The sequence below is a fragment of the Sus scrofa genome, chromosome 1 (assembly GCF_000003025.6).
Source record: "Sus scrofa isolate TJ Tabasco breed Duroc chromosome 1, Sscrofa11.1, whole genome shotgun sequence".
In the NCBI taxonomy this organism is placed as follows: domain Eukaryota; kingdom Metazoa; phylum Chordata; class Mammalia; order Artiodactyla; family Suidae; genus Sus; species Sus scrofa.
Window position 1 is genome coordinate 188,961,021 of NC_010443.5, and position 14,463 is coordinate 188,975,483.

At 37.3% G+C, this 14,463-nt stretch overlaps 1 protein-coding gene across 13 annotated transcripts in view; it reads left to right on the forward strand.

The window, feature by feature from the left end:
• The window catches only part of LOC100622535 (leucine-rich repeat-containing protein 9), a 115,161-nt gene continuing 106,246 nt past the window's right edge, over positions 5,549-14,463 (forward strand). For 10 of the 13 annotated variants that reach the window (XM_021062232.1, XM_021102725.1, XM_021062226.1 and 7 more), the window contains exons 1-3: positions 5,601-5,738; positions 12,196-12,260; positions 12,520-12,738. In XM_021062232.1, coding sequence (XP_020917891.1) covers positions 12,213-12,260; positions 12,520-12,738 — 267 coding nt within the window. In that variant the 5' untranslated portion in view covers positions 5,601-5,738; positions 12,196-12,212. Of the gene's footprint in view, positions 5,739-11,732; positions 11,848-12,195; positions 12,261-12,519; positions 12,739-14,463 lie in introns of all 13 variants that reach the window. The other 3 variants (XM_021062222.1, XM_021062251.1, XM_021062234.1) reach the window with 3 other exon arrangements.

A 14,463-nucleotide genomic window follows, 5' to 3' on the forward strand; every position in this document is an offset into this window, starting at 1 on the left:
CTGTAATCTCTGCTTCTGTCTTCACATGGTTTTCTGTGTGTTTGTGTCTTTACATGCCATTCTTATAAGGACAGGCATTGGATTTAGGGGCCACTCTAATCTAGTATGACCTCATCTTATTACAACCATAGAGACTGTAAATCCAAATAAGATCCTATTGTGTGGTTCCACGTGGACTTGAATTTTGAAGAAACACTATCTTCCAGAGAAAGGTACTGGGCATTTAGAGTAAATTATCATTATCAATTTGGGTTTTATAAATCACAGTCTTCATACAGCACTTAGTTTGCTTAAAGTGGAAGAAACATGGAATTTCCTGTAAGTTTGCAGACAAAAAATTATTTGCTAACTTCTTGCTTCCCAAAGAAAATGAAGGATGGATAAGATGCTAAGGATGTTTTGGAGGCTTAATACAAGGTGATCAAAATATGAGATTGAGATTGTTTATATAAAGCCCTTAGCATATCACTTGCTATTCAAACATTTCACAAATCTTTCTTGAACACTTTCTGTGTGACAGCCACTAAGTTAGATGCTGGGAAGACAATGGGAAATGAGAGAAATGTGATTCTTGCCCTCACAGAGCTCGAAGTCTAGTGGTAGAGGCAGACAGTAAAAAAAACAGCAAAGATAGGTGTAAGGGTAAATACAAATTCAAAAAGAAAAAATTAATTTTTTTCTGGTATAAAATTAATTTTCTCTGGTTAAAGAGACTTTTCCTCCTCTTTTTTAAGAGCACTTCTTTAGAATACCTGTAATGGCAAATTCTCTCTCTGTCCCTTTTAAAAACCTAAGCCTCTTGTGAACTTTATAGCCCAGGAATGTCTTTCTCAAGGACCTAGGAGCCATGTTTTTGAAATAGAATCATCAAGGAAGATAACGTCAAAGAAAACCAGAGCTACAGAGAAGTTAACGACGGGAAGGTAAATTTTACTTAGGAACTATTGCAATAGGGGAAGAGAGACCTGAGTATAGAGCTCCACTCTGAATACAACAAAGACAAGCGAGGACAAGACAAGGAGCAAGGTTAGGAGGGGTCAGTGGATAAAATATCGCTTAGAGGAAACATCAAGGATAAGGGGGTTTCTGGCTGAAACGACTTAATAGGATTATTAAGAAAAGCAGACCAGGATGGTAAGATATTGAGGGTGGAGGAGGAGATATTTGATCAGATGTCATGGATGGGAGATTCCCCACTAGGATATCCAGCAGGATTCTTGCTAAAACTGGTCTTACAAAGCCAAGAACAGGGCTCAAGGGTGAGGCCTAATCAAAAATGACTCAAGGCAGCCTTACTAAAGTTTAATTAAAGAGTCTTTCTCCATAGCACCCCATCTCCCAGTTTCTGTTAGCGGGTAAGAGCTAACTTCAATGAATATCTTGTTCCAAAACTACCTCTGCTATAATAAATTCATATTATGAGTTTATTTTTCCTTTGGATAAAGCCAGTTGGCTAGCACTGATGATGACCCAATTACCAGGTGAATTTAGGATGAACAATGACTAATGATGCTGCCAAGTCCTCTTGTTTGAGGCATAGTTATCATTTGAGAATACATATGGGATGGGTTGCATCTGCTTGGCTATATAAAAGGGTTAGGTTCCTTTCTGTCTGCCATCTCTGCAGGGAAGTACCTGTGATACAAATCATATTTCAGTTTAATGCTTATTCAGTAATACAACTTTTTTTCTTTCCTTTCTACCTTTGTGGAGAGGTTTTCTGGGTCGCCAGGATATTTTGGTTTTAATAATATTTCCCCAGCAAGGGGAATAAGAATTCTCAAGCACTATTAGTGGGAAGAAAACCTGGGACAGCCATTCTAGAGAGTTATCAGATGGTATTCAGTGAAGTATGTAAGTATGTTTACCTTTTGCCCAATAATTCTATTCCTGGCATATGTCTCAAAGACATTGTCCTTAAGATACCTAGGTGCCCATCACTAGAGGAACAAACAAAAAATAAAACATGGTAGACATACATTATGGAATATTGTACAGAATATAAAAACAATGAACTACATGAACACTCAAAAACAAAGATAGATCCTAAAATAGCACTGAATGAAAAATAATCAGAATACAATTTACAGCACAGTAACTTTTACATAAATAAAAATAGTGCTGCCTGTTTTTCAAAAATAAATGCACAACTCAAGGTTTATAAGAAACATAGATTTGTGCCTATTATTGGGATGGGGGTGGGACTGGATAGAAGATAAAACAAGGGCATTATAAGGATACATGATGATAATGTTCTCTGACCTGAGGAATACAATCAACTTTTTGAGCCTCGGGTATAAATAAGAGACACAAGGAAAGAAGGTACAGGGAAGAATTTTCCCACACAAAGAACTGGTCAGCTCTCTAGTGAATTAAGACCATCTCTGCTTAAATTCGCTGTCTTTCAATGTGCTACCTTAAAGGATAAATCCAAGTAGAACTAGGATGGTAAAATGAGGAGGTTATGTTTTCTAACATGGAGTTAAGTTCCTCTTTACAATTCCATTCTCCATGTTTTCTAACATGGAGTTAAGTTCCTTTTTACATTCCATTCCTTTTAAGAAAAGCTTACGCATTATTTTAACAAATCATGGACAGAGATTAACATTTTTTAAGATAGACTCATTAGACATAGCATTCTGGGAGTTCCCATCATTGTGCAGCAGAAACAAATCCGACTAGGAACCATGAGATTGCGGGTTCAATCCCTGGCCTTGCTCAGTGGATTAAGGATCCTGCATTGCCATGAGCTGTGGTGTAGGTTGCAGACGCAGGTTGGCTCTAGCATTGCTGTGGCTGTGGCGTAGGCTGGTGGCTACAGCTCCGATTAGACCCCTAGCCTGGGAACCTTCATATGCCATGAGTGCAGCCCTAAAAAAGACAAGAAGAAAAAATAAAAAGAAAAGAAAGGAAGAAAGAAATAGCATTCTGTTGGTCTAATTAAGCTTTATTTCATGACAACTCCTAACTTTTAATTGAATAATATATATTCATTGTCAGACATTAGTAATAAGAGGGCCCCTGCTTATATTATAAGCACCACATAATTATCTCTTCCACTACCAAAGTTGTGATGCCTTCCTGTTTTCATGATATATTAAATTCAAACATGTGACGGTGAATCTTCACAGATAATCTAATAAAATCATTAACTGAAAAGTATTAATTTCCATGAGGATCATATGTCAATATGAATATAAAAATTAAATTAGCATTTGAAATCTCCAGACTTTTGGTTCTCCAGAATTAAAGTTGAAGGCATTACAAAGCCAGATTTTAATTAGATGTCTCTACTATTTGCTACCAATAAGAAAAGAGTTTTGGGGAAATCAACTTAACCACCAATTCAAAAGGTTTTAATTAACAAAGATTTTCTTATTTAGGTCTATAAAGTCACCTCTATTTTGTTTAAATGATTCTTCTTTAATCCAGGTGGTGACACAGTAAGTATGCCGTAAACAGTACTGATGTACATTCCCAATTGTTTTCAGGTTCAAGATACATTTATCCATAAATAGAGCGGATTTAAATTTACATGTTTTAGCTTTTTTGTCGAGGAGTATGAACAGAGAGATGAATGAAAAGAAGTATTATTTCACTTAGAATGTTTATTTTGCTTGACGTTTAGTGCCTTCAATTTCTATTATTTCTTGTACAGACACATAACTTCACACCATAAAGAAGTTTTAAAATGAGAAAAGGAGATTAACAAGAATGGTAACTGATTCTGTATTCTTCCTATGGTTTTAACTGTAATCTCCTTTTGCTCCAAACACCACCTGGAATAAACTAACAACAGGCAATTCTTCCTTTAAGAATTTAAGGACAAAGGCTTTAGTTTGGCAATTCATCAATGGCTATCAATCTGTACAGGAACTCTGACTCAACTGCTGACCAAATCCTTGAGCTTTACCTAGAAATACATTAATAGAATTACTCCTTTATATAATATAAAGAAAACTGTGTTACATCTCTTCCCATCTTTTACTGGTTGGGAAAGTCAACGGATTACTAACATCAAAGTAGATAATTTCTATATTTCAATGTAAAAGAGCTGCATCTCTCAAAATGAGAAGATTGATATAGATAATTCACCTAATTGATTTCTGACCTGATTTCTTAACCTAAAAGTTTAAATTTCTAAACCATGGTTTAGACTTTACACTCTAAGGTAAAAATTTACCCGGAGAGGTCGTCTTGTTCAACTAAATTTTCAGAGATGATAATAATAATAGTATAAATATCAGGTTTCTTGGTACTTTTTTAAACCCTAAACCACAATATTAATTTTTAATTAATTTTAGATGGAAATTGAAATTTCTATTTTAAAAAAGGAGATATAAAGTTCGTTTATCTTCTATGTTTACATACATTAACCAACGGTCAATATTACAGATAAAAATTTTGAAATGAAAATATATTAAAAAATCTGCACTCTATTTTTCATGAGCAAGTTTTAAATTATAGTCTGTTGAATGAGGCAGCCATCTGGTGATGGAAAAGAGTACTACAGACATTATTTTGCAGGAATAAATATTCTACACAAATCAACTTAATCTCAAAAAATATAGTAGTCCTGTCCAACGGAAACATAATAGAATCACATATGTAATTTAAAATTTTCTAATCGCTGCTTTTAAAAGGTTAAAAAAACCTGTAATTTTAATGACATTTTTATTTAACCCAGTATATCAAAAACATTATCATTTCAAAACGTAATCAATACTTTTTTTTCACACTAGGTCTTCAAAATACGATGTGTGTTTCATAGCACATCTCAGTTCAGACTAGCTACATTTCACGTAGTTGTGGTAAGCGGATGGCTACCATATTGGAGAGTGCAGATCTAGGGAATGAAACGAAAGCTGGAGATACTTTGATTTGCCTAAGTTCATTGATTTCCCAGCCCTTCTGTCCACTCTTAAAATTTCCTCCCTCTCCCTCTTTTATACTTTATTTTGTAAAATTTTTTTGTCTCCTGTATATTTTGGAATACTTAAATGGCCCTCAAAAGCCTGTCTGTGAAGACAGGAAGATCTTAAGAAGGTCCATGTCTTCTACGCAGGGTACCAGGGCTTTTGTCTGCTCTGCCTTTCGATTCGGCTGGCTTGGAGCTCAGCGACTTCGGGCCACACTCAGCTACTTTGAGGGAGGGCAGAGGAGGCGGCGAGCCGCCAGCGGACGGCGGCACTCGGAGGGCTGGGGTCGGTTCCGGCCATCTGCCTGCCTTGTGACATCACAGCGCCAGGACTTTGGGGTTCAAGTTCAAGGAGGCTCCGCTCTTCCCGGCCACGAAAGTCAGAGATTTTCAATGCGAAAGAGTCAGAACTGGAAGAGGTAACGACTCAAGCCGTTGCTTCAGGTCCGGCGAAGGCAGGTGAAAAGATGCACGCAGGGACCAAAAGACCGGTGAGCGAGAAGCTCCCCACCAATTCCCAGGAGCACCAGCGGGTCTTCCGGGTGGACCCCTACCTCTGCTGATTGGTTGGAGCTCGCCGCCACGTGATCCAGAAGCGGGTCGGCCATCGCTTTCCCCTCCCCTTTCATCCCCTCCTCACTTGGAGGTCGCCGGAGGCGGAGAGTGGGTTTCCTAGGCAACCGCAGCGGGTAGTATGTACACACTAGGCCCCAAGGATACAGAGGGTGTTGTGCCTGCTGCAGCAAGACAGGGATTAAGAGGTGGGAGTGGAGTCTGCTGTCTCGGATTGCTGCAAAATCCATCCTCTCTCTGAGATAAGGTGAGTGATTGTCACTTGGTGGCCTCTGGGCTTATCTCACCTGTAGGCAGGCGCCGGGGGTCCTTTGCTCCCCTCTCCTCCTTCTCTGGCCACACCAGGAGGAAGGCAAGAGAGAAGCAAAGTTAAGGTCAAAAGACCCCGGTAATGGTGCAGTGTAAATGATGATAATGAGATAGTAACGTGGCTTTATCTGAGCCAGTCTAGGTTATGGGAGCAAAGCTGAAGAGGAGGAGGAGAAGGAGGGTGGCCCACAGCCTGTGCAGCCTTTACTGAGGGAATGATGCACTCCTTGGACAAACTTGATACTGCTTACCTAGAGCTGGAAAGGCATTTGTTTGGCCCATCGGTAATAATGGATGGATTTGGATCCCTTTATACCCAAGGGAGGAAATAATTTGACCACACAGGGCTTCTAGTTTGTAGAAAGGAAATTTGATTTTTCTCACAATGACACCCTCCTCAGCTCTCATGGCAGAGAGAAACATGGTCTTGTAGAAATGAATTATTGTTATACTCTAATTGGTCATGTACAGAAAGCATTTCTTTAAGTTGTATCATACAGGACCCTGTGGCATAACAATTAATTCAAACCATTAAAAAAACAAATTTTTATGAAACACCAAGCACTGTGATGGGTCCATTGTCCTTGCCTTCAATGAACATGTAAGGGGGAAAGACCTGGCAGCATCACAATACAGTGGGACAGGTGCTGTATATAAGGGCATATGCAGGCCTTAACTGGAGTTATGGGAGGAAGAGAATTATTATAATACTACTAGAGAGAATTAAAGTCTTCAGAAGATCCTTGACTTAAATCTTTAAAGGTTTTATGTCCATAAAGTCCAGGGAAAGTTAGGGAGGGGAAACAGTATGTGCCAAAGTACAGAAACATCCCAGCCGTTCAGAGAACTATAGTTGTGACCTGAGCCTGAGGTGCTCTTGGGAGTTTGTGGTTGATGAACTTGAGAGGTAGGCGGGAGTTCGAGTTTGGAGACTGTGAATACCTTCCAAGGGGAATAGTGTGAGTGGATTTACCTTTCAGGAGGTGGTTGTCACAGTAGTGTAGAGGATGGATTGGCAGGACGTGGGACTGCAAGAAAGGCATCAGTTAAGTTGAAGTGATGAGAGCCTGAATCAAAGCAGAGGCAATTGGATAGAATGGAGGGGGGAAAAAAAACCTTGATCAACATTTAAGCAGTATATGAAGAAAGATTCAGTGAGTGAGCAAAAGTCGGAGAAAGAAAAAAGAGGGGTTGAGCATGAGTCCTAGGTTTCTGACTTGGATGATTAGAAGAATGGTGCCATTTACCAAGAGAAAACATGTATTAGGAGAAGGAGGCTGGCTGGAAAATATAATGAGTCCAGTTTTGGGCAAACTGAATCTGAGACACTTTCAGATAGAGCTTTCCATGTGGGTAGTGGGACAGTTGCACAAAAAAGAGGAAGATAAAAATTAGCAATTTTTCATCAAGAACGAAACGATTAATCATAAAATTAGGTTTTAAATACAAGTAGAGAGAAGCCAAGGAGAAAAAAATCATACCAAAGAAAGAAAATTTAAAGAGTCACCAGCATCGGCAAATTCCAACTCAACCTCAGATTAAGTTGAGAGCTGACACATGTCCAGTGTCTTTGGCAATTAGATTATCGTCGACTTGGAAAAAGAAACTGCGGTGGCTTAAGGTGTCTCCACTGAGATTGCACTGAGTTGAGAACTGAATAGAGGTACTGAAGTGTTGCTGATTACTACTATCTTCGCTAATGTTTGCTAATGCTAATATGATGCCAATGACTTCTATCTAGAAGTTTTTCTGTAAAGGGATCTAAAATCAGCTATTCATAGAATACAGGATTGGAGAACTTTAAAAAAAAAAAGATAGTAATACTCTAACATTCACATTTGGAGAGAAAAGAGACCCTCAGAGAAGGAAAGATGGGAATAAATGAAAAGGAGGAGGATTTGTCAGACCAATGTTCTGAAAGAGACTGAAGAGGATGAGATAGGTACACAGGAAAAGGGATTCATTTCGGACAAGAGAAAGAATACTTTTACTACAACAAGAATCAGAAAGGGAAAAAAATAGAGTTGACCCTTGAACAACATGGGGGTTAATCCACAAATAACTTATAGTTGGCCTTCCTGTCCTTGGTTCTTCTGCATCCTCAAAGATTTAACAAGGCATGGACCATGTAGTACTCTAGTATTTACCGTGGAAAAATACCCACTTTCAATTCAACCCTCATTGTTCAAGTGTCAACTGTATATTTTAAGAAATAAGGGAATTTAAGGACTGTATATCCAATGGCATAACTATTCTCTGTGAATATGGGGACAAGATCATCTGCTAAGAGAGAGAGAGAACTTGAGAAGAATGGTGAAAGGTTAGAATAGTTCTGATGTCCTGAATCCCAGATCTGTATCTTTGGTCTTACTCTCTAGGAGAGGAAGTTGAAGAAGAAAATATAAGCCTGTTGTTGAATCCAGCTAAAGTTAGACGCCATGCATTTGTAGTGCCTTCAATTCACATGTCTAGTTGGTCATGTGAAATATTCCAGGAGCACTCCAGAGCTGAGAGCAGAGGTGTCTGGATCAGTCCAGGATTTGAGATTTGAAGGGTGAAAGCTATAGAAGTTCCTAGTGGCTCCTGGTTCCCTGAAGGAGCTAGAGAAGACCTGCAGTTACTTACATGGGTGGGCCCTGAAAAGAGCTTTCCCAAGGTGCAGGAGAGTGGTTACAAGCTGAGCGTCAGGACACTCACTTGTTGATGGAATCAAAAGTCACTTTGGGTCCAGTTGTGACTAGAGAAAGCATGTGAGACTTGTAAATACCATCATTCAGATGTAGTTATGCATAATTTCATAACTCAGATGTATTTATGCAAATTATAGAATTTGGGGGTTTTAAATTAAATTTTGTTTTGCTAATTAACTATTGAATTACAATAAGGTTTTTCCTAAGGGCATTGGTGAAGATAAATTGAAGGGAGAGAAAAGGCAAGTATCCCAAATATGCATAATTCTCTATCAAGAAAAAGTAGTCTCCTTGAATAAATGGAGAGTTCTATCTTGTTCTTGAGGAAGACTCAATACTGTAAAGATGGAAGTTCTCCCTAAATTAATCTTTACAATCAAATCTCAATCAAAATCCCAAGTGAATTTTTAAAAACTAAACGCAAAATAGTCATAAATGTTTGGGGAAAATAAATACGAAAGAATAACTTGGAAATTTCCAAAAAAGAAAATGAGGTGGAAATTTACAATATAAATCACAGTGATTAATATAGAATAATGCCACAGGAATAGATAGAGCTAAGGCAAAACACAAAAAGTCCACAGTTAACCTCAAGCGTATGTGATAATTAAATGAGTAATGAAGGGAGCAGTTTGATATCCTTAGATGGGACTAGAAAACTTGGATCATTATTTGGTGACTTTAAGGGTGCTAAAAGGGGGCATCTTGAGTGGTGGTAGGAAGGCTTTTCCTTTGGTGCTCACAGACATTAAATATAGGGGCTTCTCTTCCAATGGGAAGAGGGACTGCAAAGCCCCCCTTTACTTGTGGTGCCATCCAAATGAACCTGAGGAGGGAAAACTGTGCCCTGCTCTCTGTATGGGCCTCTGATGGAATATCTAAATTCCTTCAGGTAGTTCTTTGCTAAGTGCTCCCTTGTTTGGCCACTCCTATGCTGTGAGATCTGGGGCTTGTCCAAGAACAAGGTAAAGACACAGATGCCAACTGGAAGCAGGGAAGGAATAATCAGTATTATTGCAGTACGGATCCATCATCTCACCACCGCTCCCCATCCTCACTACCATCACCCTATTCCAGCCACCATCCCTATGTTTTTACAACTGCTTCTTGACTGACCTTACTTCTGCCCTCAATCCTTACAGCCTATTTGCAAAAGAGTAGCTAGGTTGATCCCTTTAAAAACCTAACACAGCTTGTGTTATTCTTCCATTCAGAATCCTCATTTAGCTTTCCAGCTTACTCAGTGAAACCCAAAATCCTCATGAGAGCTTACAAGATAGCACCCCATCTGGCTGCACAGTACCTCTCTGACCACACATCCTACCAGTATCCACTTCCCTCACTAGGCTCCAGCTACATACATCATTTTACTTGCTATTCTACAAACATGCCAGGTATACTCTCTCCCTACTTTGTTTGCCTTTGTTCTTCCCCCTGCTTGGATGCCTTTCCCTCAGATTCTTCATGGCCCATACTCCTCCATTTCCCACAGTTCTTTTCCATATGCCACCCTATCAAAGAAATCTACTTTTTTCTCCCACATCTATCATTCTCTAACTGGTAGCTATTAGTCCCTTAATGCATAAATGAATGACCGAGTGAATGAGCAGATATTCCAATGTAGTAGGATAATTTTCTGGCTGTACTTTTCTCTGGTGCTAGCTGAAGTCCCTTCCTCAGCATAGTGGGGCAATGTCCCCAGTATACAAAGCCTGAATGCAAATATAGGCTCTTCGCAGTACCCTGATACAGATCTCAAAATCCTTTGATTTGCTCATTCTGGATGGTCCGCAACCACTTTCTTCCCATTTACTCCTGTTCTGAGTTTGGGGGATTTTTTTTAGGATGGTTTTGTAAAATTTTTTTCTCTGGTACCTTGAATTTCGGGCTAGTTTATACTGGTGGGCTTTTCTCTCAATCTAATGCCATCTGCTTTATCTTCATTCTAAAGACCTTTCTCAACATCTTTGGCCACCAGTGCTCTTATCCTAGCACTGCTACATGTCCCTTTCTTATTTGCCTAGCTCTTTAACCATTCTAGCAAGACATGGGGAGAGAAGGTAGGTAAACGCATAGGCTCAAGTCATCATCTTTTTTTTCTTAAAATTTTAATTTATGTATACACTACCACGTGTATATAATTTTGAATAAATGATTTAAAATAAGCAAATACTTTAAAAAATAAACATTTAAGTAAAATTTCCTTAAGTATAACATACATATAGAAATCACATAAATCTTAATTAGATATCTAATTTTTTCTCTCAAAGTGAATTAATTCCTTTAACTAGCACCTAGATCAAAATAGTTATCTTCATCAGCACTCCAGAACCCATTTTTTACCTCCTCCTAGTCAATCATCCCTGAAAGGTAATCACTATCCTGACTTGTAATACCATAGATTTAGTTTTCAGATTTTATAGGAATAGAGTCATGCAGTATATTCTCATCATGTATGTGTCTTTCTTTGCTCTACATTGTGTTCGTGAGAATCGTCCATGTTGTATACAACAACAGTCTCTTTCTCATTCCACTCCTGGGTATAAACCCCAAAGAAATATGTACCTATGTCCTACATGATAAAAAATGTCCAGGGAAACACTATTTAGCTCTAATCTAGAGACAGTCCAAATGTCTACTAGCAGCGGAATGGATAAGTAAATGGTTATGTATTCATACTATACAATACTAAACGTGCTTTTTTAAAGTGTAGGGTTTTTTTTTCCAATTTTTTGCCTAGATCCATTTCTGTGCAAACTCCCATGCCTACTATAACCACACCAGCTTTCACCTGTATCTAAGGTAACTCATGTTAACATCTTGGTATGTATCTTTACATATTTTCTCCCTGCATATACATAATCATATACACACATACATATCTCTCTACCTATATCCACACACACACAATATGCACACACATATTTGTAGGGGAGTTATTATAAAAAGTAAGATCACAATAAACAAATACATACCATTTCTACATCTTGCTTTGTCATGTCTGCATATTAAAACCATGCTTCCTATATTTTAAAATTAGTATATTTCTGGAATAATATAATGACTATATTAAAATTATGAAAAATTAGGTTAAATTTTATTGAAGCTATTTAGGTATTTAGTAGTTCATGTCATCTAAAATGAAGAAGAAGTTGATCAATTCATTTTAATATACATTTATTACCATGCCTATGGTATATCACCAAACCCTGAGGATTCTCTTCTTTGCTAACTGTTCTTAGAGAACTGTGTTCAGATTGGGACACCACAGTATAATAGGAAGAATGAACTGGAGCTGGTTCAAGGGAGAGAAACAGGAATCTTTCTAGTGAGAGAACTAAAGGACATGAACTGGAGGTAAGGTAAAGGTGCAGACAAGAGATGATTATGTTCTTCAAGTATTAAAGGCTCATGGTATGGAAGAAAAATTATACTTGCTTTATTTGAATACAAGAAGTAGAATGACAGCGAATGGGGAGGAATTAATGTAGAGACAGAATTAAACTCAGAATGAAAAATAATTTTCTAACGGAAAACTTCAGAGACAGATTGGACTGCCTTGGGGTCCAGACATAGTTGGTAATATATTGTTGGAAAATTTTAAGCCACGGATGGGTGGTTCCACCTAAGTAGTTTTAAGGTCCTTTACAATGATACAGCATGGCTCTAGTATTTATTTTATTTCAACTTTTCATTTTCCTCAAGAGACATATTAATGGAAGATGATTGAATGTGAAGACCTAAACCAAGAAGAAATAATTAAAGAACTGGTGAGTCAAAGCCAAGTTTCTTTTCAAATACATTTGTAAGAATATTAAATGGAACATTTTTACACTCCTTTCTGGAGCTTATCTACAGATTTCTTCTACTCTATAGCCTCTGGAAGTAGGGGAAAGTCATGCACATACTACTTTTCTTTTTCTAAGTCAAAAATGACGTCAGTGAAACTGACAGTTTATAATTTCTAATGGCAAAAATAATTTTTATTATCTTAAATAGGTAATAACCCAGTTTCTTTTTTAAAAACAGTGTTTATGCAATGGTTTATCTTATGAGATGATCGGACAAAAAGGATCAGACACTTCAAAATTGGAAATGTTTTTCTCAGGGTATCCTCGTATAGTTGGATTATCATTATTTCCTAATTTAACAAGCCTCACAATTGTTGCTCAAGATATAAAAGAAATTTCAGGACTAGAGACTTGTTTACAGCTTAAAGAACTTTGGATTGCCGAATGCTGCATAGAGGTGAGTCTAAACATAACCTTACATGAAGTATTTCTGCTGAATTCTTTGGCTTTAGAAAAATAATTCATTGAAATATATGCTTGAGGCATGGATCAAAGTAGATGAATTCATTCATGATGAATTGCAATAAAACCCTTTGCCCAGTAAAACAAGACAAACAGAAACAGACAAATGGACAAAATATAAAAATAGATTTATACAAAGAAGAAAATAGAAATAAAGACCCAAAACACAGACACTATTTTTTAGGAATCAGAACAGATCAAATAATACCCAATATTGCTTAGGAGTGGAATTGTTCACTATGACACTGTTGGTTGTGTGAAAATTATAATATCTATATTGAAAAGCAATATTAAAAAATATTTCAAGAGCCAGAGAAAGGTACATAACTTTGACTCAGAAATTTTTATTCTAAGACTTTTACCCTAGAGAAGTAATTAAATAGCAGAAAAAAAACGTAGGCATAAGGTTATTTGTTACAATATTATTTATAATAGTTAAAAACTTGAAAATGAATATGCTACCCAGTCATTTCTAAAAAAATTATTATAAACATAATGAAATATTTTGTAATTATTAAATATTATAATTTGAAAGATTATGAAAATACTTTAGATGGCTATAAATTTAAAAAGCCCCATAAAATTGTATAATCATATACAAATAGGTATAGAGTTGAATACAATTTAAAAACAATATGAAAATTGCAAATAGTTGTATTTAGGTGGAAAGATTATATGTTTTTTAATTTTAGTTCATTTTGCTGGGTATTGATTTTGCAATCTACTCTGAAAATTTGATTTTTTTAAATTTATAATGATATTTATTTTTTTCCATTATAACTGATTTACAGTGTTCTGTCAATTTTCTACTGTACATCAGGGTGACTCAGTTACACATACACATATACTTTCTTTTTTCTCACATTATCATGCTCCATCGTAAGTGATCAGACATAGTTTCCAGTGCTACATAGCAGGATCTCATTGCTAATCCATTCCGAAAGCAATAGTCTGCATATATTAACGCCAAGCACCCCATCCATCCCACTCCCTCCCCATCCCACTTGGCAACCACAAGTCTGTTCTCCAAGTCCATGAGTTTCTTTTCTGTGGAAAGGTTCATTTGTGCCAAATATTAGATACCAGATATAAGTGATATCATATGGTATTTGTCTTTCTCTTTCTGACTTACTTCACTTAGCATGAGAGTCTCTAGTTCCATCCAAGTTGCTGCAAATGGCATTGTTTTGTTCTTTTTATGGCTGAGTAGTATTCCATTGTGTACATATACCACATCTTCCTCATCCAATTATCTGTCAGTGGACATTTGGCTTGCTTCCATGTCTTGGCTATTGTGAATAGTGCTGCAATGAACATGCGGGTGCATGTGTCTTTTTCAAGGAAAGTTTTGCCCGAATATATGCCCAAGAGTGGGATGGCTGGGTCATGTGGTAGTTCTATGTATAGTTTTCTAAGGTACCTCCATACTGTTCTCCACAGTGGTTGTACCAGCTTACATTCCCACAAACAGTGCAGGAAGGTTCCCTTATCTCCACACCCCCTCCAACATCTGTTATTTGTGGACTTCTTAATGATGACCATTCTGACTGGTGTGAGGTGGTATCTCGTGGTAGTTTTGATTTGCATTTCTCTAATAATCAGGATTGTTGAGCATTTTTTCATGTGCTTGTTGGCCATCTGTATATCTTCCTTGGAGAAA